The following is a 25,907-nucleotide window of genomic DNA, read 5'->3' as shown; positions in this document are numbered from 1 at the left end:
AAGGTCATTCCTCTTTCGCCCTGGCAAGGCATTACCATTCATCCAACTATTGTCATTGGGACCTAGATTGAGCCTCTGCTAGAGACAGGCATGGCAACTTGAAGCTCTCTCAGGGGTGGGGAACCTTCAGTCTTGAAACCACACGTGACTCTCTCTAGGTCCTCAAGTACTTCGACTGAATGCAAACTTCACAGAACAAATCCCCTTAATAAAAGGATTTGTTCTGTAAAACTGAACTTAGTCAAAAGGCCATACCCAAGGACCTAGAAGGCCACATGTGGCCTTGACCCCGCAGTCCCCCTTCCTTGTTCAATATGATTATAATTACCATTAGGACTGATTTTTCATCTGTATCTTTGATGATTCTCAGTAAAGCAATGAAGTTTAATTAACAAATACTGTTGTAGTCTCAGGGCCAGCTAGGTGGCATGGTAGATAGAGTTCCAGGCCTGTAATCAGGACAGTCATCTTCCTGAGATCAAATCTGACTTCAGATACTTACTAACTGTGTGACCCTGGCCAAGTTACTTAACTTTGTTTACCTCAGTTTCCTCATCTATAAAATGAGATGGAGAAGGAAATGGCAAACCACTCTAATATCTTTGTGGAGAATACCCCAAATGGGGTCACAAAGAGTCAGACATGACTGAAAAATGACTGAACAAAAATTATAGTCTGAGAATGTTCATTCTTTGCCATATCTAGAATCTGAGACTCATCAGAGCTAATTCAAGAGGGCTAGTGTTGACCAAAAAGATTAATAACGTCCCAGTTCTTCTTTGCTGCCACTCATGGCTCTGTCATTCACAAATTTTTCCAAATCTCTTGAATCTCTTAATGTTGCTACCCCCCCTCTTAAATCATCATTTGGATTAAATCATTATTCCTTTCTTTCTCTTACCTTTTCTTGAGCACCTGTTATAGTGGAGAGGCACCTATGCATTAATGTAACAGAACGATCAGGGATCTGGATTCCAACTCTGGATCTACCACCTACTAGCAATATATACTCAGCAAATCACCTCACCGATCTGGGTCTCAGTTTCTTTGTTTGCAAAATGAGAGTGCTGAAACTATATGATCATTGCAAATCACTTTCTCTCTCTGGGCCTCTCTAAATCTATGATTCTATAGTCATTGGCTTAGGGTTGGAAAGGTTGGTTTAGAGGTGACCTGGTCTGACTCCCTCATTTTACAAATCAAGAAACTAAGACCCAGAGAGATGAAGGAACAAGGTCACACCATTAGCAAATGTCATATCTGGGATTTAAATGTAGGTCCTCTGACTTCAGCTCCAATACTCTTTCTACCACGCCATCGTGTTAACTTCTAGTTGTAGTCTTCTAAGACCATTAACCTCAGAACTCTTGTTGTTCAGTCATTCTCAGTCATCTCTCACTCTCCATGACCCTATTTGGGGTTTTCTTGGCAGAGATACTGGAGTAGTTTGCCATTTCCTTCTCTAGCTCCTTTTACTTATTTACATGAAACTGAGGCAAACAGGATTAAGTGACTTGCCCAGTTAGTGACTCACGTAGTAAGAGGCCAGATTTGAGCTCGGGAAGATGAGTCTTCCTGACTCCATTCCCAGTGCTCTATCCACTGTCCCACACAGCTATCATACAGAACTCTAGCTTGTCATATTTATATGAGGAAGCCTCACAGACAATTCAATTCTGACTAACATGTATCTATTGTATGTAAAGTACTATGCAACAAAGATTAAGGAAAGCTAATCTTGAACTTAAAGGAAAGAGGTTTTTTTTGTTTTTTTAAATCATATCCCACTGGCTTTGTCTTTCTATGCACAAAGGACCACATCCTTCAAGCATCCCGTGGTGTTTTGTCCAGGGGAGAGGCAGAGTCTGAGGAGAGCTGTTCATAGGATGAACCGTAAAGGGAGTAAGACCACCTGCAGAGTGGCTACTGTTTGAGTAATAGCCTGAATCAGCAGGGTTCGGCAGCAGGAGACACTTTTAACTAACAGCACAGCTTGTCGCTCCAGCTGGAGGGTACCACTGCTACAGTATTTAGAACCAACTCACCAATTACCAGGGGAACAGGAGGAAAAAAGAAAGGATAAAAACACTAAGAGGGTTATTTTTCCCCCTTTTAAAAATAAAGCCAAGTTAAAACAAAGATTAAGCATGGTCCTTTTTTTTTTTTTTTAATGAACTAAGTGCCTAGGGCCAATAATCTTTTTCTAGGCAACCAGGTCCACTTTCTGGTGCAAATTAGGATGAAGAAAGAATAAAATTATCAATGGAAATTATCAAATATGACCCATCTGGAATCAAATGAGACTCAATAAAATTTTCAAGTGGAGGACAATAATTTTCGGCATGCATAATCAATGATGGTACCTGGAAGCAACTTTTTGTAACCACACCCATGATTTCATCCTATGCCAACACAGATCACCACCTGCTCTTCAATGTATAGTCTTAGAGAATTGTCTGAGATCACTGAGCGTTTAATTGACTTGTTCAGAGTCACATAACCACTTTGTATAAGAGGTTAGATTTGAATCCAGGACTTTCTGACTCCAAGGTTGGCTCTTTATACATTATACCAAGCTATCTTTACCTGGAAGCAATATTGCCCCATCTTTTCTATCCCATTTCCCACTCTTGCCATTCATGCTTATGAGAGCACCATGAATCAGAATGTTGATGGAAAAGACATGACAGGGAAATTTTCAGTGACAATTTCTTAGAACTTGGGCAAAGGCCCTTACATGGTTAATTGCTACCTAATTAAGGTACTACTGCCATGCTTTTGAGCAACTCAATAATTGGGGGGGTTTTTTGCTTGTTTTTTTTTTTGGTGAGGCAATCAGGGTTAAGTGACTTGCCCAGGGTCACAGAGTTAGTAACTGTCAAGTGTCTGAGGTCGCATTTGAACTCAGGTCCTCCTGACTCCAAGGCTGGATCTCTATCCACGGTACCACCTAGCTGCCCCTGATAACTTTTAATAACACTGTTAGGATTGACAGATTTAGTATAGGAGCTAAAAGTAAATGATTCTGGAACTCAGGGTAACTACCCCTCTCTTCTCTGAACCCATCGGTATGGTTGTATACTGAGTCCCTTGCTGGGGAAATCTGTCTTCTCAGTGGGAGAAATCTAGTCTCACATTAGTTGGTTCAACATCCCCACTTTGTCTACTTTGGGGACAATTCTATTTTTGACCCTAATATAATGTTTCTTCAAAAAGAGATATCAGTAAAAGTACCCAGTGTATGAACATGAATCAGGTTTGGGACAGATCCTTTATTTCCACATAGAAAAGGAAATGATAAACACTGAATCAGTTTGTGCATTATAGATTGATTAGAACAGAATTTAGTAACTTGTCACTACTAGCATAATCAGTTGAGATGCCAGTATTCTAGCTTTGTTGGGACATGGAACAGCTTTTGCAAGGTTGCTAATAAGCCATTTTTATTTCACTTTTATTGTGTACAGTCTGATCAGTGACCCACCTTCTTGATGGTCGTCTCTCTCTCTGATGCTGACTCTTGCCTTTCTGTCAGGCCACTCCTGCTATTACTTGCCCATTCTCTCCTGGTAGTGGTCAAACTGTTCGATGTAGTTTGCCATCACTTTCTCTAGGCATTTTCTCTGACTCTACCATATGCCTAGAATGCTCTTCCTTCTCTTCTTTTCCTACTGGCTTCTTCTACAGGAAACTTTTCCTAATCTCTCTTAATTCTATACCTTCTCTTGGTTATTTCCTATTTAATCTGTATATAGTTTGCTCTGTATATATTTGTTGCCTCCCCCAATATATTTTAGTTTCATGAGGGCAGGGATTATCTTTTGCTTCTTTTTATATCTCCAGCATTTGGCATAGTGCCTGGCACATAGTGGGTATTTTAATTTATTGATTGATAAGTCACTGCTGCTTTAGGGAACAACCTTATCAATTGTCTGATATTATATTCAACGTTCCATACCCAATTTCTTTTTTTAAATTATTTTTAATTCAATTTTATTTTCAAGACCTTCCTTCTTTCTCTCCCTTCCTTCTCCCCCTCCTCTACTGATTGAGAAGGCAAGAAAAACAAAATCTATTACACATATGTATAGTCATTCAAAACAAATTCTTGTACTTACCATGCTCCCTACATAAAAAGAGAAAGAATAGAAAATATACTTCATTCTGCACTCTGAATTCATCAGCTTCTTATCTAGAGGCAGATAATATTTTTCATCATGAGTCCTTTGAAATGGGTCTAGTTCTTTGATCATCATCTTGATCAGAGTTACTAAGTGTTTCAAAGTTGATCATCTTTACAATATTGTTGTTATTGTATAAATTGTTGTCCTGGTTCTGCTCATTTCACTTTGCATTAGTTCCTAACAGTCTTTCTAGGTTTTTCTGAAATTATCCCCTTCATCATTTCTTACTACATGATAGTATTCCATCACATTCACATACCACAACTTGTTCAGCAATTCCCTGATCAGTGGGCATCCTCTCAGTTTCCAATTCTTTGTCACCACAAAAAGAACTGCTATAAATATTTTGTGCACATGAATACTTGCTTTCTTTCTTTGGCCTCTTTGGATTATAGACCTAGTAGTGGTATTTCTGGGATAAATTAATTTAAGTAGTATTGTTATTTTCACTATATTGACTTGGCCTACTCATGAGTAATTAGCATTTCTCTTATTATTTAGATCTGTCCTTATTTGTGTGAAGAGGGTTTTATAATTGTGTTCATATAATTCCTGTGTATGCCTTGACAAGTAGACTCCCCAGTATTTTATACTGTCTGCAGTTATTTTAAATGCAATTTCTCTTTTTATCTCTCCCTGATAGAATTTGTGGTAATATACAAGAATGCTGGTGATTTGTGTGGGCTTATTTTTTATCCTGTGAAAGTGGCACATACTTGGCCTCTGCTATATACCATGTATCAAGGGAACATTTGTCAAATGAACAATAGACCTTGGGGAGATGACGTACCATTCAAATGCATTATACAGGAAAACCTTAAGATCAGATGCCTACCTTAAGAAGAAGCTGTTTTGCTCTTATAATTAGCTTGTCATCACATGAGCTCAGGTGCACCAGGGTCAATTTAATGACCAGTGTAGTTCTTGGTTAGAGAGCAAAATAATCATGCCTATTTTTCTTATCTGGGCAATAAATTACTTATGCTCATTGTTCAGTTTTTTGTATGTCAATCTTCCCTGAGAACATCCAGTGCTTACTCTTAGCATTTATCAAATTCTATCCGCAATCATTCCATCCCTGGATTTCCTAGGTAGTTTCGATCAATTTAACAGAATACCACTTGCTCCACATTGGTTTGAGATGTGTCCCTGCCTCTGGGTAAGCCTCCTATTAAAATCAATTAATATGCCCCTGCAGGATTGATGAATGTCAGGAAGATAGCTTTGGGTGTCCCTCAGTCCTCTAGCTATACCCTGGATCCAAAGTGACTATTTAGCTACATCTGCTGGCCAAAGTCATAAACACACTGAATTTGCAAAGGAAAGGATGGTGTTTACAAAAAAAAAAAATTGTATATTTTCATTAGGGACATTCAAGTGCCAGGTTTTCTCATTAGGACAATCAACGTGACAATTATGTGTATTTCAGTTGCCAATTCTTGGTAGCTGAACCTTGTTTTAAAAAGATAAAAAGGATTACTGATCATCAATTTAGGACTAGAAAAGACCTCAGAGGCCATTTAGATCAACCTCCTCATATTACATATGAAGGACCTGACCAAAGTCACCCAGGCAGTGAGTAATCAGTGTAGGATTTGACCACAGGTCCTATGCCTCTAAATTCAGCTCTCTTCTCATTAAAATACCAAGGAGACATGCTACAGCGACTTCTAAGCTTTCCTGCTTTCATTGCTATAGGAACGCATAGCAGGAAGTAACTAAACTAAGTACTGAGGAATTGATTTATCCTTTTTGATATCCTGCTGTCTCTAGCCTCATAAGAAATTAAATTAGATTTTTTTTTCTATTGGAAAACATAGTTAAGTTTTATTTGCATCTGCAGAACAGGGATGAGGGAACATCCATTTTCTAGGGCAGAGACTTCTATTTCAACTTCCTTGGGAAATAGTGATGAAGCTATAACCTTAGGTAGTTTCCTGTTAGGGAAAGAAGCAGGGCCTTAGTAATGTGGGAGAGATAATGGCTTTATTTCTTTCAGAGCCTTCACTCAGATCTACATTCTTCCCTAGACACATTCTGAGTAAAGTTATCTAAAATTTACTAGCAGTAAGGAAAGAAGCTAGCAAGGACACAAACAACTATTCTTGTTGTCTTATGTGTCCATGCAAAACTTAAAGCGTGGTGGGAAAGAGATGTGGAGTCAATCAAACAAGCAGACAGTTGTTAGATATCCGTTAATAAGTAGGCGCTAGAAATACAAAGACAGAAGAAAGAGTTCCTTCCCTCAAAGAGCTTGCATTCTAATGGTCAGACCTGTACATATAAAAGGCATATCCAAGACACATGTATGTACAAAACACATTTAAAGCATATACAGTGCAACCTTAAAGAAAACAAAAACATTAGCAGCTGGGGATCATCCGGAAAGGCATCTCAGACCGGAGATGTGAGCTAAGCATTAGACACCAGGGATTCTAAGAGGGAGTAAGAAGGGGAAAGGAGGGAAAGGATAATAATTGTGTTTGAGATACTTTGATTCAGTGTATCCTATAGTGTATCCACTTTGAAATATCCAGTAAGCAGTTAGTAACAAGAACTGTAGCTTTCCAGAAACAGGCTACAGCCAGAGCAAAGGCATAGGAGACAGAGTGTTGCATGTGAGTAATAGTATGATTTTACTGTAGGATGCCTGGAGGAGAGTAATGGGTAAGAAGGCTGCAAAGGTGAGATTGGGCCAGGTTGTAAAGAAGTACATATTTGATCCTAAATATATTATGGAACTACAATAGCTAGGTGGCATACCCAGCCTGGAGTCAGGAAGACCTGAGTTCAAATACACTTAACTGTATGACCCTGGGCAAGTCACTTAACCGTGTTTGCCTCAGTTTCCTCTCCTATAAAATGAACCAGAGAAGGAAATGGCAAACCACTCTAGTGTCTTTGCCCAAAAAAAAACCCAAATGGTGTCACAAACAGTCCAACACAACTGAAAAAATATTGAACAACATAATAGGGAACCATTGGAGTTTATTTAATAGCAGAGTGACATGGACCTGTGTTTCAGGAAAATCACTTTAGTAGTTGATAGAGTATAGATTAGAAGGACACAAGCATTTATTAAACATCTACAATGTTTAAGGCACTCTACTAAGCTCTTTACAAATATTACCTCGCTTGATCCTCACAATAGCTCTGAGAAGTAGGTGCTATCACCATCCTCATTTTACAGGTAAACATACTGAAGCAGGCAGAGGTTAAGTGACTTGCCCAGAATCACACAGCTAGTAAATGGTGTTTAAAGAGGGATTAAGGGATTAAGTCCTACTGACTCCAGGTCTAGCTCTCTAAACCACCTAGCTATGGTGTAGAGTATGGGGGGAGAGGGCTTTGAGGTGAGTAGATGAATAAAATAAAAGACTATCACAATAGTCCAGAAGAAAAGTGAAGGCTGGTGGCAATATGGGTTTTGGCAGCTGCTTAGATATGTTGGTAAGTGAGAATGAAGAATCATGGATGACATCAGTGGCACAGGAGGGATGGTGGTACCTTCAATAGTAATAGGGAAATTCAGAAGAGGGGGGACAGGGTAGGGGAAGGAGGGCAATGAGTTCTGTTTCAGATACTTTGACTCAGTTGCCTATAGTATATCCAGTTTGAAATGTCCAATAAGCAGTTGGTAATGAAGGACTGGAGTTTGGAGAAGGTACTAGAGTTGGATATGTAAAGCTGGGAATCATCTGCATAGAGAAGATAATTGAACCCACCAAGAGCTGCTGAGGTCACAAAAAGAGAATGTTTAAAGAGAAAAGAAAGCCTTGGGGTATATATGAGTGTGTGTGTGTGTGTGTGTGTGTGCGTGCGCGTGCATATATGTATATTATATATGTGTATATCATGTATATATCATATATACATTATATATCATGTATGTGTATGTACATGATATATGCATGATATATATTGTATACATATATGCATTATATTTATATATCCACCATGTTATGTCCCCTATATATATAGGGGACATAACATGGCTGATGATTTAGCAAAGGAAAATGAGAAGGGGTCTGACAGGCAGAAGGAAAAGCAAAAGAGATCAGCATTACAAAAGCCTAGAGAAGAGAGTATAGAAGGTGGCCAACAGTGTCAGCTTCTGCAGAGAAGTAAAGATGAATCAGGACTAAGAGAAGGTTATCAGATTGGTCAATTAAAAGATCACTGGGCAGGTAAATGGCACAGTGGGTAGAATGCTGGGCCTGGTGTCAGGTTGTCTCAACCTTCCTGAGTTCAAATCCAGCCTCAGTTTACCTCAGTTTCCTCATCTGTAAAATGAGCTGGAGAAGGAAATGGCAAACCATTTCAATATCTTTGCCAAGAAAACCCCAAATGGGGTCACCAAGAGTGGGACACAACTGAAAAAATGACTTGGTTACTTTGGAGAAAGCAATTGAATAATGAGATCAGAAGGTAGATTGTAGAGGGTCTAGAAGAGAATGAGAAGAGGAAATATAGGCAATGAAACAACTTTTTTTCAGAGTCTGGCTAATAGTGTGAGACCTGGCTCTCTATTAATGACACAGATTATCTGGCTACTCTTTCCAGCACGGGTGGTACTTTGACTTATACCCCCCCACACACACTTATGGGTTACGGTGGGTGAGTTGGATTGCTCCTTGCTCCCCACTGCCATTTCCAGGTTCTATCCCTTCATCAAAATCACTCATTACCACCCAATCAAGATTCTGGTAGCTGTTGATTCCTGATCACTAGGACTTTTTCTTTCCTTCCTCAACAAAGTCAATGCCTGGCTCACAGTCTTTTAACCTCAACTCCTTCCCTCACACTAAAGGACTTCAACACACATATTGATATTCCTTCAAACACCCTAGACTCCCAGTTTTTCAACTTACTCATTTCCAATGACCTACTCCTCCAACCCACCTCAGCTACACAGAGAAATGGTTCTACCTTTGATCTTTGTCATCATCCCAAGTTTTCCACATTCATGTACATGAACTCTGAAAATTTTTTGTCTGATCATATGTTGTCATTCTACTTGCAACTCCAAACCCTGTTCTCCCACACTGAGACCTCTAATCCCTCTGTCCCACGGTTCTTTCACAGGTTATCAATCCCTGCACTGGCTATACTCTATTAATTTCCCCATCATGACCCCTTGGTCAACCAGATCGACTCTACATGGTCCTCCTCTCTCCAGTCATTTGCCCAATTATCCTATTGTAAATCTCATCCAAATCCCAGCCTTAGATTACTCAAACCATCTGCTGTTTTCACTCCTACTTTAATACTACTGAACAAAGCTGGAGAAAATCATGAAATTACACTGGGTCCACAACAAATTTACATTATATAAATCTCAACTGGTCCCTCATTGAAGCAAGGGAATCCTTTTATAGCTCATTAATAAATTCACTATCCCACTCATGATAGCTGGTTTTCCAAAATTTTTCATCCCTCCTCAACCCTCCCATCTTCTCAGCTGAGAACTTTTGTCTTATATTGCACTAAAGAAACTGAAACTATTCACCAAGACCTCCCTCTCTTCTCGTCCTTATCTCACATCACTCAAATGCCTTCTGCTACCATTTCCTTCTTCACCTGTTTCACATGAGATGGACCTTCTCCTTGCCAAAGCAAACCCCTCTAAATGCACAAATGATCCCATTCCATACTATCTTCTCCAGCAGGTTGCACCCTCTATCATCCTTACTATCTCACTAATTTTCATTCTCTGCCTATCTACTAGCTGCTTCCTTTCTGCCTACAAAAATGTCCATCCTCAAAAAAATCCCCACTTGAAGTATCCATCTCAGCTATTATCCTGTCTCTCCTCCTTTTTGTTAGCTAAACTCCTTGAGAAGGCTATCTACAATAGGTGCCTCCATTTCCTTTCTTCTCAATGTCTTTACTGTTATCTGGCTTCCAGTCTTCAATCAACTGAAACTGCTCTCTCCAAAATTATCAATGGCTCTTAACTGCAAAATCTAATGACCTTTTCTCTATCCTTATGCTTCTTGATCTCTCTGCAGCCTTTAAAACTATTGATCATCCCCTTCTCTTTGACACTCTCCTCTCTCAAGGTTTTTGTTCTCTTGGCTGATTTTCTTCCTACCTATTTGATTAGTCCTTTTCAATTTCCTTTTCTAGATCTTCATCCAGGTCATGCCTGATAACCATGGATGTCCTCAAAGGTTCTGTCTTGGTCCTCTTCTCTTTTTCCTCTATACTATTGGGCTTGGTCATTTCATCAGCTCCCATGAAATCAATTTCATTTCAATGCTGATGATTCTCAGATCGACTTGTCCAGCAGCCCTAATCTCTCTTCTGAACTCCCGTCTCACATTTTCAACTGCCCATTGGACATTTTGAAATGGACATCTCATAGACATCTCAAACTCAACATTTCCAAAACTGAACACTTTACCTTTACCCCTCTTCCTAGCATCCCTGTTACTGTTGAGGGTACCATCATCCTTCCGGTCACCCAGGCTCACAACCTAGATGTTGTCCTTGATTCCTAACTCTTTCACACCCCATATTCAATAGTTAACCAGTCCTGTCATTTCTACCTTCGTAACATCTTTTGTATATGCACCCTTCTCTCCTCTTACACTGCTGTCACCCTGATGCAGGCCTTCAACACAATGCCTAGACCATTTCAATACGCTTCTTCTGGTTGGTCTCCCTGCTTCAAGCTTCTTCCCTCTCTAGCCTATCCTGCACTTATCTGTCAAACTGATCTTCCTAAAGCACAAGTATGACCATAGCACCCTCCTCCCATGCATTAAGGCCCAGTGACTCCCTGTTGTCTTCAGGATCAAAGGTAAGATCCTGTTTGCTTTTAAAAAACCTTGATAATTTAAGCCCTTCCCTATCTTTCTAGTCTTCTGACATCTTCTCCCCTCCATGTACTCTGTGACTCAGTCACACTGGCCTCCTTTCCTGTTCCTTGAATAAGATATTCTATCACCTGACTGAGCATTTTCATTGGTTGTCTCCCCTCCCTGTAGCTTTCTCCCTCATTTCTGCTTCTTGGCTTCCTTGAATACTTACCTAAAATAAACCTTTTGCTAGGAAGCATTCCTAGTCATTCTTTATCTTAGTGCCTTCCCTCCGAAATTATCTCCAATTTATCCTGTATATATATCTTGTTTATACATAGTTGCTTACGTGTTATCTCCTCCATTAGACCATGAGCTCCTTGACAAGTGACAATTTTTTTTGGCCTTTACTTGTATCCTCAGCCCTGAGCAGTGTTTAATAAATATGTATTGACTGACCAGCAAAAAGACAAGAAGCATTTATTAAGTGTTTGCTGTGTGACACACACTGTGCTAAGGAGTAGGGGTACAAATACAAGCAAAAATAAAGGCAGTTCCTGCCCTTAAAGAGCTTACATTCTAATGGTAGAAAACAGTACATAAAAGGAAGCCTAGAGAGATAAGAATAGATAACATGTGCAGGGGTATGGTGGCAAGGTTTACCCAGAATCAGATGTAGAATTGGTTGACCCTCTAGGGTTTTCTAAGTAATCATCTCAACTGCAAAAAGTAATATTTTTATTTCTCCTTTGCTGATGTTCATTTCCTCAATTTATTTTTTCTTGTCTTACTGCTATAGCTAGCATTTCTGATACTATATTAAATTTTTAGTACTATATTAACTTTACCCCTGACTTTTGTTAAAATTTAAAAAAAAACCCGTGAACTACCAAAATGGAAGAAACCCCCGTTCCAAAAGGGGGAACCTGGAATGAACCAGAGTCTGTTCACAGTTTACAAAGATGATAAATTTCCTGAGAAGAAGCTTGCAAGCTGAGACAGTGTTCTCATCTGCTCAGAGGGGAGTGGGAAAGGATGGGGTATTTATATATATATATATTTATGGGTAAGTCAGAATTAGGGAGAAACACAGGAAATTGGGAAGTCAGGTGGGAAGGAAGAGGAGGGGGTCTAGGGACAAGATATTTATAAATACGATAAATTAGAAAGCAGCATGTTTGCTGCTTTTTAGATGTCAGGAACCAAGATGTCTGCTTCCCCTTAGATAAGTCAGAAGCCAAGATATTTGCTTTTCTCTCTGAGGCTGGTTTCAGCTGTTGCAGGTGTCTCTGAGCTCAGCTAAAGTTTACTTTGCAAAGGATCACTGGTATGTCAAGCAACCCCTAGGCATCAGAAGTCTTCCTGACTGGCTAGCTCTTGTGTTATTCCACTGTCTGGTTCTCCTGTGAAAAAGGGAAGCTTGGTTGTTTAGTACATTTGATTGGTTAGTACAAGCATTACAGAGCTCATATCCATACCTTATTGGAAAAGTCTCTAGTTTATCTCCATTACAGATAATGCTAGGTCTTGATTTTAGATAGATGCTACTTATGAAATTAAGCAAAGTTCCTTTTATTCCTATGCTCTCTAGGTTTAAAAAAAAAGAATAGATATCAAAAGCCTTTTCTGTATTTGAGATAATCATATTTTGTTATTTTTATTGTCTGTTATATGTATAGTTTTCCTAATACTGCACCAGCTCTGGTTGAAATCCAGCCTACTAAAATTCAAGGCCATAAATAAATTAATGAGAGTATGTCATTTTTGTGATATGTTACTATAGTATGCTTGCTATTTTATTTAAAATTTTATATTAATATACATTAGGGATATTGGTCAATTTATTTTTCTTTGTTTTGACTCTCCTTGATTCAAGTTCCAAGACCATATTTGTGACATTGAAGGAATTTGATAGGACCCTTTCTTTCCTATTTTTCAAATATATATAGTTTACACAGTATTGTAATTGTTTTTTAAATGTTCAGTAGAGTTGACTTGTAAATCCATTTTATTTGGGGTTTATTCTTTGGGAGTTCATTTATGGCATCTTCAATCTCTTTTTCAAATTGTTACTTAAGTCCTCTATGTCTTAATCTGTTGATCTGGGCAAGTTATATTTTTTTGCAAATCTTAATCTGTTTCATTTAGATTGTTAGTTTTAATGGCCTATAATTGGGTGAAATAGCTCCTGCTTTCTTTGATTTCTTCTTAATTGGTTGTGAATTTCCCTTTTCAATTTTGATGCTAGTAATTTGGTTTTCTTTTTTTAAATCAAATTAGCCGACATCTATTTTACTAGTTTTTTGAAATTTAATGTTTGCTTTCAATTTCATCTAGCTCTTGTTTTCAGAATATCTATTTTGGTGTTTAATTGGATTTTTTGTTTTGTTTTTTGTTGCATGCCCAATTCAATGATCTGCTCTTTCTCTCTTCTACTGATGAAACTATAAAATTTCTCATATTTTATAATATGTAAAATGTATTTTAAAATATATTTTCTAATCTGTAACTTCCCCTGAGTACTGCTTTGGCTGCATCCCCCCAAAATGGGTATATTATCTCATTGTTGTCCATTGAAATTGTTTCTGTGATATGTTCTTTGACTCATACATTCTTTAGGATTGAGTTATTTTGGGAGTATTCATTTTGGTGATTTTTTTTTTAGGAGGTGACTGGTGAATTTTATTTCTACTTTATCCTTCTGGTTCCATGAGATCTGGGCCATTTTCTTTGAATTGATGATTTAATTATAAGAAAATATAATGTCTAAGCCCTTTTTATGGTCATAGCTTTTAGGTAGTCCAACAATTTTTTTAAAAAATTTCTCCTTAGATCCGTTTTCCAGGTCAATTATTTTTGCTATGAGATTCCTTATATTTTCTTCTATTTTGCTTTTTGGTCTTTTGACTTTGTTTTGATATTTTGTTTCATATTTTATTTGATTTATTGTATTTGATATTTTATGATTCCTCATGAAGTCATTAGCTTTTATTTAGTATTTTATGATTCCTCATAAAGTCATTAGTTTCTATTGAGTCAATTCTAATTTTCAGGGGGATATTTTCTTGGGTCTGGTCTTGTACTTCTTGTTCCAAGCTGTTAATTCCCTTTTCAGTTCTTTCTTCTATAGGTTTCATTTCTTTTCCCATTTTCCCCCTCTACCACTCTATGTTTTTAAAATCATTTTTAAGTCTGAAAAAACAAACAACTCTTGCTTTAGCTCTTGCTTGTTTCTAAGCTACATTTTCTTGTGAGACTTTGCTTATAGATATTTCAGAGTCATTCTCTTCTGGGTTTGTGTCTTGATCTTATCTGTTATCATAATGGCTCTTTATGGTGGGATTCCTTTTTGCTTGCTCATACTTCCAATCTATTTGATTTTGAACTTTATGTTAGGTCTGGGCTTAATTACTGTCCTCTTGGGTCCTTCTGCTGTTTCCTTGGGCTATTGAGCATTATGTTATTCTATGATTTAAGGGACAGTTCAGGCTGGGGACCTGCAAGTTTTCAGTGCTCCCAAAGGGATGTGATCCAGGGAGAAGTCTGCTAACTGCCTTTCAGGTCTCAACTCTGCAGGGTCCTGACCCTAGCTTGGTTCTGAGCAAGATTGCTGTCAGCTTGTTCCTATTTGTAAGTCTCAATAGACTACTTCTAGACTCAGATTTTATCCATGATCTGGGAAGCTTCACAGTGACCAAACTACAGGCTGTCCTTTAGTTTAGGGTTCCTGCCTTGATTATTCTACTGCAGGCTTCAGAATGGGCTGGAGGCTAGAATTGAGTCCTTGCTCTCTTTCCAGGTCAGAATCACACAGCTCCTTTTGGCTTCTGAACTTGTTCCTTGCTCAGTACATAGCTAGGGGCCAATGACCACTCCTCTCCCTCACCCCTAGGTGCAAGTCCCCTTTTCAGTCCACCCAGAACTGGATAGAGACAAGAGCTACCAGATGGCACCCATTTCCCTGGAACCTCTTCTTGCCTCACTGCTTCCTGCCCTGGTATACAACCTGTCTTCTTTCAGCCCCTGGATGCTTCATGGAGCACACTCCTGGCCAAACCCTGTCCCCAGTATCCACAGACCTGTCTATGCCAAACTAGGCCAGAAAAAAAAAAACCATGGATTTTTCCTTGAGTTTCTTAATCAGGATCAAGTCTGGTGTTTTTTTCTAGATTTTTGTGGAGGAGGTGTGGTGGGGGAGCTGGGCTGTATGTACCTCTTCCTGCTATTCCACTATCTTGACTCTGTCTCCAAGAAGTAGACTCAGACAAGGAGTGAAGGGTGGCTGGCTTGGGTCTTTCCTCAAAATGAAGGTTCTGGGATGTACTTACCAATGGGAAGAGGCAACAGAAGGACTGCTCCAGGCTGAGGAGACTTTCCTCACTGAAGCTTCCAGGCTGAGACATCATGGCAAAATACAGAGGTAGAGCTGGGAGAGGATCTAGAGAGCTTTTTTAAGAATGGAAGAGACCTCTGTGTTTGTTGGCAGCAAGCAAGGAGTCAGTCAGGGATAGCCTTTTCTTCCTGTGCCTTGCCCTTTGCTGACTTTATAAAGATTAGGTTTTAGGTATGTTGCCATACTTCAAAAATACTCTTGGTAGTACACAGTTGTTTTATCCCCTTTCAATGCATGTCCTGATTCCCGTGAAGAACACTCTTTCTAGTCTATAGTACTGCCAGTCAATCTCTCTAGATCCCAGTGATACCCCTTGGGCAGCTAAGTGGCAGACTTACTGCCCAGGAGACTGTCCCTAGACAGGAGAGTTTGCCAGAATAACTCACGTTCAATATGTCCTTAATATCATTCATACAGTCCATTAAAATGGAATGATTTAGAAGGGTCATGACCATTTTGGGGATAAAAACCCATCTTGAGCAAACCTACACTTCTGGCATTACCTCCACTATGTGGTTCTTGAGCCTACTTCTTGGTTGGTATGGCACCTCTTTCTATGGCTGTTTTCCAAGCCATTCAGAATGTTTCTGTCCTATCCTTGAGAAGAACTCACAACTTTGTCCCTGTCTTAGACACTGAGTACTTATTTGGTAGAGCTCTTTTATGGTATGGTGAGGGAAAAGCCAGGCTGGAGATTGTGACCTTGACATGCAAGTTTAATTTAAAGGCCACCAAAGTCATTGCTACCTGTCTTTGGCTCAGCCATCAAGGAAATGCTACTACAAAACTGATTGCCCTGTAAACTAGCCTCTACAAGAGGGGATGGCAGTTGCACCTTCATTCCAGATGCTTTAGCTAATGTCTGCTAGGGAGCTAACTTACCTATAGGGCTTTCCTGACAACTGAGAGTCCCCAAAGCAGTGGGTGGGCTCTTTGATCAGTTGGCCAATATTTTTGGCTTTGGCCCAGATCATGCCACAATTACGGGCTAGACCTCCTTAGCACTAAATATACTTGGAGTAGGCTGATGTCATTCTCTGGCATTTCACCACTTAGCACCTTTTTCTCAGTCACTTTGGAATAAGAATGGCCTTATTGTCCTGGAACTTAAAAAGGATCACTTATCCCTAGCTGTTTTGCTGTTAGAGGTGCACAGGGTGAAAGATTGGAGATAAACCCCCAGACAGGCTATCTTGAGAGGATGGGATGCAACACGACTTTCTACACTAGGTGATTGATCACATATACCCCTTGGGGTCATGCTACCCTGACCCTTCCTTTTTTCCTACCTTCCACCCCATCAAGAACACTGCTCTAGAAGCATAAAAAGAATAGAATGTGCAATCAGGATTCAAGCTTACTAGATCCCAGGCCTATAATTCCCCCCACCCCAATACCTTGAGAATTTAGGCATTACTGTAAAGGGCTATAGGTAGATTAGATATTGCTATGCTGAAGAACTATAAAAAGGTGCTTTCAAATGGGAAATCTTTGTCTCCAGGCAGAACAATGAGAAACATGTGTAGCATGCTGGTAAAACTTGCCATAATCAACTATCCATTATTTTATATATTATAAATGTGTATATGTAATAAATATTATGTGTGCATACACATATATATTCATTCTCTTTCCTTAGATCCATTCCTGCATCATCAACTACCTATTGGACACTTCAAAATTCATATTGCATAAATATTTCAAACATAACATGTCCAAAGGAGAATGTTCTATCTTTCCTCTCAAACCCATTCTTCTTCTGAACTCCCCTATTTCTATTGTGGGCATTACCATCTTTTTAGTCACATTTGCTTTATCTTTGACTCCTGATTCTCCTTTATCCCACGTATACAATCAGTTGCTTAATCTTTTTGGGGGGCAGGTCAGGCAATTGGAGTTAAATGACTTGCCCAGAGTCACACAACTAGTAAGTATTATGTGTCTGAGGCTGGATTTGAACTTGGGTCCTCCTGACTCCAGGGCCAGTGCTCTATCCACTATGCCACCTAGCTGCCCCTTCAGTTGCTTAATCTAATTCCTACCTCCATCTTTCTCACATTCATTCTCTTATTCTTCCAATACCATAGTCATCATAGGCTACCATCATAGTCCATGACCTCATCACTTCTAGCCTATACCATCGCAATAGCTTCAAAACTGGTCTCTCTGCTTTAAGTCTCTATCCTCTCTGATCTGTCCTTCACACAGCCAAAGCGATTTTCTTCAAGTACAAATCTGACTACAGCAGTTTCCGTTGCCCTCCCAACACACACAATAAATTCCAGTGACTTTCTTACTTCTAGGATATATGTATATTTATATTCCTTGGTAGGCATTTTAAGCCCTTCACAATCTGGCCCTGATCTGCCTTTCCAGATTTATTATTATATTTACTCTTTCCCATACTTTATATTCCAGTCAAACTGGCCTTCTTACTATTCTGCACACATGACAGTCCACCTACTATCTTTTATGCCTTTCTACTGACTCTCACCCATGCCTGGAATGTACTCCGTCCTCACCTCTGCCCCTAGGAATCTCAAATTTCCTTCAAGGCTCAGCTCAAGCCCAACCTTTTTTGGGTGAGAAAAAAGCCTTTCAAAAGTTTTGTTTTTTTTTAAAGACTTCCAAATCTCCCCCTTAGCTAATGCTTTCTCTTCACCCATGCCAAACTACTGTGGAATTTATCTTGTTTACATACACACACACAAACACACATATATTACATATTTTATAAGTACTTTTATGTAAGTATATGTTGTTTCCTCTGAGAGAATACAGGACTTTCCCATAAATGGCTTAGGAAATAAGGCTATACCTCAATTAAACACAAAAGCCTGTTCTTCACCATCATGAAATCATCAGTATGTTAGTAAGCAGCAAAAGTAGACTCAAATCCAATTCCTCTTTCTGCAAATATAGTACTCTTTCTACTGTAACTGGACCTTGCCCCAGCCATCACCATCCCCTCTTTCATGCATCTTTAACCTCCCTCTTCATTATTCCTTGTCACTTGCCTACAAAAATGTTTAGTTCTCCCCAACTGTTAAAAAAAAAAGTATTCCCTCCACCCTTCCATTCATCTCCAAACTTGAAAAAGATGTCTATACCTGTTTCCCTTACCTTTCCCAACTCTCCTTCTTTTTGAGGCAGAGTTAAGTGCCCAGTTAAGTGCCCAGAGTTACACAGCTAATAAGTGTCTGAGGTCAGAACTGAACTCAGGTCCTCCTGACTGATGGGCCAGTTGCTCTATCCACTGGACCACCCAGCTGCCTCTCCACTCACTCTTTCTTCATCCCCTTGTGATCTAACTCCTGCTTTCATCTCCCCTACAGGTTTCCAGAGACCTCTGACTTGCCACATCCAATGGACTTTTTTGTCTTCATCCTCCCTGACTGCTCTATAAGATTTAGCATTCCTGTCTGTCCCTTTCTCCTGAATATTCTCTTATCCCTTGACTTCAGAAAGACAACATTCCTTTGGCGCTCCTCTTCCCTCTCAAACAAGGTGCCATTCGAATAATATTTGATCAATTTTTTTATTCATTCAAATTGATAAATTTAAATATGCTATAGGTCCTGGCATATGCTAATACAATTTTCATAGCATTTTCTTGGGGACACCCTCCCAAGGATTTAGCTATTGCCTGATACGCTGCCTCCTGTTTTCCAAATGTACTTCTAGGCCTGGTGACATCATTTTCTCCTTCAAGGCTCAATATAGGTGCCACCTCCTCATGCTGCATCTGCCTTCCCTGATTTTTCCCAGCAAAGGGAAAATCTGTCTTCTCTCAAAGTGTTCTTTCTCTGCAAATTTCTTTAGCTGTTGTGGTCCGGATCTCTCCAATTGTAAGCATAACATCCTACCTTGGATCATAGTTTTCCACAGGATCACACATATGAAAGAGATCTTAGAGGTCCATCCTCTCATTTTACAGATGAGCAAACTAGTGGTTTGCTCTGGGTAGGAAGTATACAGGTCATATAGGGCAGGCTTTGGATTCAAATTCAGGTCCTGTGACTCCCAAGTTCAATACACTTTCCACTATACCATGCCCTAAAAATGTGGCATTCTCTGACGAGACCATAAGCTCTGAAGGTAAGGACTGTTTTACTTTGCATTTGCCTAGTATACTGTGTGCTATACACTTTTGTTGTTTTTCAGTTGTTTTCACTCATGTCCAACTCTCTGTAACCCCCTTTGAGGTTTTTTCGGCAAAGATACTAGAGTGGTTTGCCATTTCCTTCTCTACCTCATTTTACAGATGAGTCTTCCTTACTCCAGACCAGGTACTCGATCCACTGCATTTAATAGATATTTGTTGAACTGAATAGGAAACTAATACCAGAGTAATCCTTTTAGCATCATTGGGGAAGCCCATGATTCACATACAGGGACAAGCAATTTCTACTCAAGGGGCATTTAACTCATTCTGAGGGATGTCTAAGTTGTATATGGATACTGGTCACATTATTTTCCCACAGGCTTAAAGGTGGGGTGGAGGGAAGAAACATTCCACTTTCACTGCTGATTCATATACTGGTTGAGAACAGTGAGCCATCAGCCAAGGTATAGAAGTTTTCTCATTCTTACTGTAATATTCCTGGTGGTGTGGTAGAGAGGCTGGCTCAGAGATGGTTCTGACACAAAGCTCAGGGATGCTATTTAAATCATTTACATAGGTGTGGATTAAGATATGCCAGAAATATGCTCCCAAGCGGTCCACTTAAGGAGGCTTATTTTTATCCTATAAAAACTGATAAATACTTCTGAACATAATGCCATACTGCCCTACAAAAAGGAAATGTAAAAAGGAAATGTCATCATTCACCTTCCTCCCTTCCCTACTCTTAATAATATGTTTTACTATGAATACATTTAGGTGTCAAACTTCCACTACAATATCTAGAAATTTGATAGAAGACATAAGGCTATATACCAATATAGCATGAAAAGGAGAGTTATGGTACAAAGTATTATTAAATTTTAGACATTAATTAAATGTCCCAGAAAAAAGTATACATCTAGAGGCTTAGGAAAGAGTTAGATGAAATGTAAGGAGAGAGAGTGTGATTTGTACCTAAGAAAGAGGAAAGAAATAAGAATTCTGGAAGGAGACTGAACTTGTGTTATAGAGCTGCAGCCCCCTGGTCTTAGCAAAATCACTGACCAAGTACACAAGTTCTTCTGTCTTAACAATTCTGCCTAGTAACAGACCTTTACCAGCCCATCCTCCTTGGGCCTTCTTCCTGCCCTATCAAAAAAAAAAATTTTTTTATATTATATATGTGTGTATATATATAAATACCTGCTCACAAATAACCTCAGTCCCTAATTTAAACAGTAGATAAGTATTTATTGCCTTTATTTGTGGAAATACCTAAGATACAAATAATAGTTAGGCTACTATCGTGAAAGTCATTCAAACTCAAGGTAACTAGTCATTCAAACAACCCATTCAAACGACATGTTCATTCCTTCCAGATTTTAAAAAGGGAGGTAGATAAAGAGAACAGAATGCTCTGCCCACCTACAGTGAAAAAAGAAATCACTAACTAGGAAGGAAAACAATATAAAGAGGGGACTGGGTCTCATAAAATCATTTTGGAAGAGAACTTATTGAAGAGAGGCTTTAAAGTTTTGCTAAACATTGGTAACCAGCCAGAACAAATAGAAGCCATGCACTGAAGCATTTTGCATATAGCTATAAATGTGGGTAGTCTCTATTCACGATTTATGCAAACTGTTTTAAACATGACTTCTTTCCCAGTAAGAAAAAAAAAGAACTTCATTCAAGTGAGTCATGTAGTAGAGATTGTACAACCAAAAACCTAGAATACAGTCTAAGTTTTAAGGAGATTTGGTGAGGCATTGAAAGGAGACATATAGTGATTAGTCTAGCCAAAGCTAGACTAATTCAACTTAATTCAAATAGACACTTCCCAATGCATATTTCATGAATTTAGATTTTTAAATTTTGTGCCTTTTTAAACATCGAAAATTTAGGCTTGTCAGTATGGTCAAGAGAATGAATAAGTTTCATGCTATATCATATAGCTACATAGACAGGAAGGTTAACTGCGTCCTTTAGCCCAATAGAACTGGAATCCTTATTCAGCTGTAAAAAGAAGTCATTGCTTTGTTTCTATCATACCTATAATGCCTGTTAACATTTAATAATAAAGTGACATAAAAAGTGACCTTAAGAAACCAGGGCATCTAAATTGAGAGGCTTTACCTGAATCAGGATGGCAATGGCAAATGGTTATCTCACTTACCTCACCAGGTTGTGGAGAAGATTTCAAGTGATAATAATAGGACAAACTTTGTGCTATGCGTATGTTAAAGGCTACTTACAGGCTGAATAAATCAGGAAGACTTACATTCAAAGGTTTCTCAATGATGACTTAGGTTTAAAGTGATTTAGACACATTTTGCAAATATATCAATTTGTTACAAGTGTCAGTTTTATTAAAGATATTCAAATACAAAAAAAGAATATTAACCAAAAACTATTACTGTTAACTAATGGTTAAAAACCATGTCGTTTTTCTTACTCATGATACTAAGGCACTTTGAATTCAAACATTCATTGTAGGTAGAGAAGACAGAGATATCTAAAAATTTGTATACATCTTTAATAGTAAGATGTTTTTGATTATTGTCTGAGCATTAATTTCTATCTCTATGGACTTACCACTTTTTTTTTCCTCCCTAACATACCAGTCAGGGTTTTAAAGTACTCAAATAATTAGGTGGTATGCATCAATGAAACACAAGCAAATATCATAAAAATGTCCAGGGCAGCAATCACTAGAAAAGAGGGTGCCAAACTTAGGCATTTTTTCCTCACATATTCATTCATCAGCATGGCAAGTCAAGATAGAAAAGCTTGTAATCATATTCCATAATTGGATGATTCAGCTATAAAAAGTCCTTACCAATCATCTATAACTAGTAAGAGGCAAGGTATTACTTTAAAGCTCTAAAAATTAATGGTATTTAGTATGTTAAAATAATAAAAATGATTGGTTTTTGTTTTTTTTAAAGAATGATTCTTGTACATATTCATTTGAATATGCAATTACATGCAATACAGCCTTTGTACTGTGACAGAGTGCTGTATTTTAAACAGCATTGAGTCTTATCTTTGGTACAATGCATTTGCAAAGGGTCAATAATTTGGCAATACAAAGAGACAGCTTAAGTGCATTTCGAAGTAGCAGCAATAAAGACTATTATCAGTAACTTATGGCATATATATTGGCCTTCTATTTCAAAATATCTTTTCATAACTGTTAGTTGCTATGGTCATCTAACATGTGTCCTTAGTAAAAAAAAAAAAGTTGCAGCACAACAACAAAAAACACACTACATAATAAAAAGAAAATCAAAGCATACTTCTAAACATAATGTTTGCTCGTGTGATCGTCTTTGCTATATAAATCTGGAACTTCTGTATTACATAAAGCTGGAGCTGAAAGAGGAAAAGAAAAGAGTGCTGACTAATTGGCATATGAGAAAAGAGAACAGAAAACATTGCAAACTGGAATTTAAAGTCTGGAAGCCTTATTGAAATAAAAATTCTCATAGAGTTCATATCAGCAAAATCAGACAAGAAAAACTATTCTAAGAATAAAGGCCTTTTTAATCTTTTTTTTTTTTTAAATATCTTTGCACTGCCTTTAAAGACTAAAGTCCAATTTTAGTTTGAGTTTGAACAGAGATAACAGGTCTGAATTTATCATAAGTATACTCCAGACACAGGAGAGACTCAAAGAAAAGTTATCTTTTTTCCTGGCTCCCATCCTTTTTCAGTGTAATAGCTTTTTCTGCATTGATGGTCTAGGTTTCAGAGAATACTTACTTCTTACGATCCTTTTCTTTCTTCACACTGGTACCAGATGCATTTAAAGGCTGATTTTGGAGTAGCTCAGATGCAGCTTTCTTTTTAGTAAAAGCAATTATTTCTTCTTCCAAATACTTTCTCTTTTCTTCAAGTTTCATTCTTTCTTCCTGATGAAGTCTTTTAAGATGTTCAAATTTGGCCTGCAGCTGAAAAACACGTGTGTAGTTCTGATTACCATACATGTGGTGGCAGTGTAACTCCAAGAATCAGTTCAGCAAGAAACTTTCACAAGTGCATAACACAATACAAGTATAAACTCATATATAGAATTTCCCCACTGTCTCTTATCATCATTTTAAAGATATATTTGATTACAAAATAAATCAGAATGCTAATATTCAGAGCCCTCTGCTATTTTTAAGGTATTTTCTAACATTAAAGTATTACTTTAAGGTTTGTAAAGTATTTTATATACTAAATATATTATGTATAAATATTATGTTCTCTGCTCTTCATAACAACCCTGTGAGGTAGGTGCTATTATTATTTACATATCAGGATGAGAGGTTAAGTGATTTGCTTTGTGTTGACACAACTAGTAAGTGTTTAGGACAGATTTGAACCTAGGTCTTCCTGAATCCAAGACCCAGTGCCTTATACCCCATACCAATGGTGTCAAACTCAAAAAGAAATAGATCCCTGTGGGTCTCATATTAATTTAGAAAGTCATAAATTACCATTATCTATGTTGTACTGCATTTTTATTTTTCTTAGAACATTTCCTGTCGCATTTTAATCTGATTCAGTGTGCTTAGGAATCTAAAAGACTCCTAAGAATTTGATTTTTGGAGGAGGTGGATTCCCACCCCAGAGAAGGTTTTCAAGCAGATGCTAGATGACCATTTGTCAGTATTTTAGAGTACAGATTCCTTTAGGGGGTATGAGTGGTATTAGCTGACTACTACTGATGTCTGTTCCATACATAAAAATTTAAGAATTCTTCGATTTTGTGATTTTATTTTGAAGTAAAAACTTACTAATTGTATGACCTTATGCAAATTATTTAGCTTCTCTGGGCCTGGGCTCCTCATCAGCAAAATGAGGAGTTAGAATTATATGGTTTCTTTCATCTATAAATGAAATTATGATCCTCTTTTCCATCTCTCTCCAACCAGCTGGACTGTCAGCCAATACAACCAGCATGGATTCCTCTTATTCAAAAATCTCTGCTCCAGGCCACCTAGTCTCACCAATTTCAGATTTGACCCTTCTTTGACAAATAATAATTATTATTAGAAAATAATTAAGAGGCTAATGAGAACTTATAAGGGATGGCTTTCTGTGAGGGGATAGAGGGTAAAATACAGATGATACAAAAACAAGACATCAACAAAAATTTAATTTTTTAAAAAGTTAAATTACCTTCCCTCCCAAGAAACCACTGGGAAAACAGAGAGCCCTTAATCCCTCCCTGACCTGGTACATTAACTGACTAGCCAAGATTCCTGGATTCTTCCTGGCTTTCACTCAGTAAAGAGGCTAACAGTAGAAAAAAAATTAAAGAATCTCTCCTTTTCCCTACCAGGACATCAAATGAGTGAGTCAATCCTACTGGACTCACAGCCCATTTAGCTTTCCCAGGTCAGAGTGGTATTGGGGAATTTGGTAAAGTGAGAGGGATAGTTGAGAGGGAGAAAGCAGCAGAGCAAGGGCTTAATTCTAGACAGAAATAGCTTTTTGACAGAAGGTAAAGAAGTCAATATCTGCCTAAAGCTGATGAAGAAGAGAACTTCAGGAGAAAAAAGAATATCTACTTATTGCTTTTCTGCCTTTTCCAAATATTAGTGTTCTAACAATAGTAATTTATATTGCAATAGGTATACATTATATTTGAAATACATTGTTTGGTTAAGTGGGTTTTTGTAGGCTGGCTTTGGAACCTAATAATCATTTGTGATTGTTCCTATGGGGAAATATGTTCACAATTCCATTTTTGAAACAATTTATCATCATCTAGGTGTCTAGGTGTTGCCTCTACTTAAAATCATAGCACTCTAGAGATGAAAAGGATCTGAGACCACATAGTCTAAACCCCTCATTTGTGTAAGTTAAGAAAACCATCATGCAGACAACTGAAGTGACTTTCCTACTCAAGTTTATATGACAAAGCCACAACTAGATCTGGGCTCTCGACTCCCCTGTCCAATGCTCTGATACATGAAACTGCTGCAGATAAACAGTTTCAAAACTCTTCCCCAGTGAACTTTTAAAATAGTTATTATAAGTATTCAAATGAATTGGAATTGCCTATAAGTATCCACTAATCCATCACAGGTTGCCAATGCCATATGTTTGCCTCTTGATAAATTATAAAAAATAAAAGCAGCTAAAATATGTATACTATTACAAAGCGCAAAGTCATTGTACAAAAGCAACTGCTCATGTGACTTGCTTATATGAATCTGAACGTATGAATGAAATGTGTAAACAAAAATCCCAATTTAAACAAAAACTAGGAAATAATTCATTTTCTCAAATTATTCACAAGAGGATTCTGTTCGATAGCAAGCTCCTTTACTGCATTTAAAATATCATTCAACTTGAAAAAAAAACTAATTTGTGCACCACTTTGCAGGACTATATAAAATTATGGAAAAAGAGCATCCTCAAGGAACAAT

The 25,907-nt window shown here is 38.1% G+C and overlaps 1 protein-coding gene and 1 long non-coding RNA gene across 2 annotated transcripts in view; one reads left to right on the top strand and one right to left on the bottom strand.

Moving 5' to 3' along the window:
* Positions 1–25,907, top strand: part of LOC114046300 — a 90,576-nt gene that overhangs the window by 51,888 nt on the left and 12,781 nt on the right. The gene's annotated exons all lie outside the window — the stretch shown is intronic.
* The window catches only part of LOC114046299 (septin-10), a 51,171-nt gene continuing 47,089 nt past the window's right edge, over positions 21,826–25,907 (bottom strand). Inside the window, exons 10-11 of the mRNA XM_027866602.1 lie at positions 23,248–23,435; positions 21,826–22,857 (exon numbers count right to left, since the gene is read on the bottom strand). Of these exons, the coding sequence (XP_027722403.1) occupies positions 22,842–22,857; positions 23,248–23,435 (204 nt within the window). The 3' untranslated portion in view covers positions 21,826–22,841. The remainder of the gene's footprint in view (positions 22,858–23,247; positions 23,436–25,907) is intronic.

Source organism: Vombatus ursinus, unplaced genomic scaffold, assembly GCF_900497805.2.
Source record: "Vombatus ursinus unplaced genomic scaffold, bare-nosed wombat genome assembly UNPS02014781.1, whole genome shotgun sequence".
Lineage (NCBI taxonomy): Eukaryota > Metazoa > Chordata > Mammalia > Diprotodontia > Vombatidae > Vombatus > Vombatus ursinus.
This window is presented reverse-complemented; position numbering and strand designations above follow the sequence as displayed.